This window comes from Carya illinoinensis, chromosome 2 (assembly GCF_018687715.1).
Source record: "Carya illinoinensis cultivar Pawnee chromosome 2, C.illinoinensisPawnee_v1, whole genome shotgun sequence".
Lineage (NCBI taxonomy): Eukaryota > Viridiplantae > Streptophyta > Magnoliopsida > Fagales > Juglandaceae > Carya > Carya illinoinensis.
In genome coordinates, this window is record NC_056753.1 from 1,136,747 (window position 1) to 1,140,537 (window position 3,791).

Here is a 3,791-nt window from a genome sequence, read left to right on the forward strand (position 1 = left end):
ACTATTTCGCTACTATTCAAAAATTATCAACTACTATTTCATAAACTAGTTCATTACTATTCATAAATAATTTGATTTTTATAACATTTATGACCTTCTTGGGGAGAGGAACTCACAGGTAGTGATATATGTTCCGGCAAAATTTGAACCCGCATGTTTGAGCTAATTAATTAGTTTCGTTTGGATGTTAAGAATATTTCAAATCATTTGTAAATGATAGTAAAATAATTTATAAATAGTAATGAACTAATCTAAAAAGATCTAGAAAAGTTGTGTTCCCAAACATAGCCTTAGAATTCCATGGAAATAGAGCCCATATAAATATATAAATCAGATGAAAAATTATATTTAACAACACTACACCATTAACCTGTTTTTATTTTTTATTTATTTATATTTATTTTTTCAAGTCTGGGATATAGCACTGCTAAGTACAAAAACTATTTAAATTCAAATTAATATTACAACCTTCGAAACAAAAGTAAACTTACAATTTGCCACCTTTATTGTCATGGCAGAAAAGGATAAGATACGATGCACTAACAAATACATCCATGACAATTACGTCAAGCGCTCAGAAGATAATCTGAAGCTATTATACAGATGCACACCCTTCAATATATTTTAAAGAAAAAAAAAAAAGAAACTGATCAATCGAAAGACACTTTTAAAAAGCAAAGTAAAATTCAACAAGAAATGGCCTTTTGGCTTGGTAGCCCTACAGAATCTTAGTATCTTCTCTCTTATTCCATGCCGTCATGCATATGGTCAACATCAACGTCGTTCGGGGTTCCATTGCGGCGGGGCAGGGCTGAAATGCACCGAGGCCACTCTGGAGTCGAGGAGTTCCACGATCGGGGAGGAGTTCACGCACCTTGGAACTTTGTACTGGTTGATAGATGCACCCCGGGAGATTGCATAATCCATGAGCTCTTCAAAGGTGCCATTCTCGAGCACCCTAATCTCAAGGGGACCGATCGAGTTGTCTGCAACGCGGCTTTGTCTGTATACCGAGTTCAGAGACTCCTCCATGGCTAAGCAGCATAGGTTCAGGACCTCATGAGTCGGAGAGTTAGCCGGGTCTTTCACCAGCAACTCCCAGTAAAGTACATAGTGTCCTGGTATTGATTTTGTGTCTGCATAGCTCGTGTACTCGACCACACTTGTGTTGAATTCCTTTAGGAGCGCTGATGCATTATCGATAGCCTTTTGCAACTCCGCTTCGTCCGTCTTGTCCGAGTCGATGCTCAACAACACGTTCTTTCTTCTTATGAAGCGAAACTGGGGAGCCGAGTTGTGGAAATCGGTGACTTGGAGGATGTCGCCCACTCGGTAGCGACAAAGCCCGGCATAGGTGGTGATTATGAGCTCGTATTGTTTCCCAACTTCGACGTCGGCAAGGTCAACAAGCTCTGGAGGCGAGTCACAAGATACAGCTGGAGCGTCCGGCTCGTGTGGCAAGAACTCGCAGTAACACATGTTTGGCATGATAGTGTAGGACACCTCAGAAGGACTGGACATTGGCTTGAGGTTAAGCCCAAAGTAGCATTCGGAGGAGGCATACATAGTGCATGAAAGGGGTAGCCCTCCGCCGTAATATTCAAGAGTGGGTATGTACTGAGCCATTGCACCCGTTACAATCACGTCTAGGTATTTCGTGTTAGGCCAAATTCTTGTGATTATACCTTCCCAGTTCTCTCCTGAACACTCTTGGGTTATGAACTTGGAGAGTTCGGGATTGGGTTTGACAATTAATTTGGACATGCAATCCCGGACAGAAGGGTCCGTAATTTTAGGGTTTAAAGCTCCACTAGAGATGTCATGGGCCAGTTGTTGCCAGTGAAGTTGTAGGAACCGGATGGCTCTTAGCAGGCCTGAGGCAAACACAGCACCGACCCGGAGAACCTCTTCGCGCATAAGGAGACCGCAGAGCATCTGGGTGTACATGCTCTGAAACGAGTCGGCGCAGAGAATAGCCTCATTCGGGCTGGTGTAGACGTTGTAAGGGTCATACGGCCTGGTCTTGAAATGTTCGCTCTTGTAGTAGCTGGTGAGCACCGGACGTGCCAAGAGCCCACCGGAAGTCTTTGTTTCTGCCTTAACGAACAAGAAGTAGAGTCCCTTCCCTTTGTCTAAACCGGAAACGTATCTGTGAAATATCATTTTTCAAATTAATACGAAACCGAATTTTAGTCTTCAAGCAATAAATCGAAATATGTAAGCCTTGCCAAAAATCAAAGGAGTCCAATATAAAATATATATATATATATATATATATATGTACTTACTGGTTCATCACCGGCATGAGAAGACTGTACAATAGCTGGCGACGGTCCAACTCTTCATGAATCGTCGGCATTAGTTTCCTCTCACCAGCCGAAGTCCCAGAGCTGCAAGTTTCACAATTAATTTCATAACAAAAATAATGGAAAATTAAACCCAAATAATTTCGTTATAATATTCTTTAGGCGGCCGTTGGATTACGCAAAACAAACTAAAGAATTCTTGTGGTTTTATATAAACTGTGTGCAAGTTGGCCAGGTGGCTCAGTAAATTACCTCCACGTATGTATATATAAAGTACAAGTTTGCTAAATGTATCTTTTTTCTTCTCCGTTAGAGGCAAAGGTTGAACCACTTAATATAGTTTCGTACGCATGTTGTCTCTTTGTAGTTTCTTAATTTGTTTATTATTCTTTATATTTTAACAGCAAGTGTGAAAGTGAGATTGATTAGCTCGATAATATCTTCACCTGGTGAGGAACTCAGAAATGGGGTGAGCCGAAAAGATGGAGGATCGGTCACCATTAGCAATACGCTGGATGTCAGGCTGAAGATCCTCATAAGTAACGACAGGGACTTTCGACTTGAACGTGTCTCGGTCCGTAGCTCCATTGAGCTGGAACCTCCTGAGGTACTCAGTCTCGGCGTTCCGAATCAGTATCTCCCCCAAAACCCTCTCCTGGACAGCGCCTGTTTCCCTCGTCATCTCCTCGATGAACTGAAGCGCCTTGGAATCCTTGTCGCACGCCGGAGGGCCAAGCGGGGAGGAGAGTTGTGAATCAACTGCCATTGTTGAAAGCTTAGGGAGAGATCACACAGTTCACTTCAAAGAAAAAGGAAGAAATCGAAGGCAGAATATATGAGAGAACTAGCTAGCAGTACAACTGGTGCAGTGTGGGTTCATGGTTCGTGAAGGAGCTTGCCTTTATAGGTGAAATAAAATGGAATTTAGACATTTTCTTTTTCTAGCTTTACTATCATGCCACGCCATAGTCCACGTAACAGTATTAGCCACGGTAACGGCTGGACGAACAGCAGCTTGGAACTGTTCCAGCGGAGCTTTTCCTGGTCACCGGGACAAACCAATAGAAAAAACAAATGTAAGTGGAAAAGGCAGCATGTGGGGTCCAAGAGATGTAGGGTGGCTATTTGCAGCCCGACATGCCGGGCCCATATATTTGCCAGGTCAGAACTGTTGGTCTTCGACATGAACGACAGCTGCCGGCCAACGAAGCTGTTTTGGAGACGGTCGGGACCGTAAGAGTATGCTAAATTATAAGCAAATTTAGTACGTGTTGGCAACAGGAGATAATCTGACTTTGATGAACAAGCTAAGTCAGAACTTTGTTATACAAGTTATACATATATATATATATATATATATTTATAAATTAAGCCATATGACATATATAATAAGCCATATTAAATTATTAATTATCTTAAAACAGCACATGGTGTTAAGGTAGAATTCGATCGAAATCTTGCGTGTACGTGTTGACTACATGACAT

At 41.9% G+C, this 3,791-nt stretch overlaps 1 protein-coding gene across 1 annotated transcript; it reads right to left on the reverse strand.

The window, feature by feature from the left end:
* Positions 1–419: 419 nt before the first annotated feature.
* On the reverse strand, positions 420–3,420 carry LOC122296129 (probable indole-3-acetic acid-amido synthetase GH3.1). Its single transcript, XM_043105578.1, has 3 exons — positions 2,753–3,420; positions 2,289–2,390; positions 420–2,149 (listed from the first exon to the last, which is right to left on the reverse strand). The coding sequence occupies exons 1-3, from the start codon at positions 3,070–3,072 to the stop codon at positions 775–777; spliced, it is 1,797 nt and encodes a 598-aa protein (XP_042961512.1). The 5' UTR covers positions 3,073–3,420; the 3' UTR covers positions 420–774.
* Between the last annotated feature and the right edge of the window lie 371 nt (positions 3,421–3,791).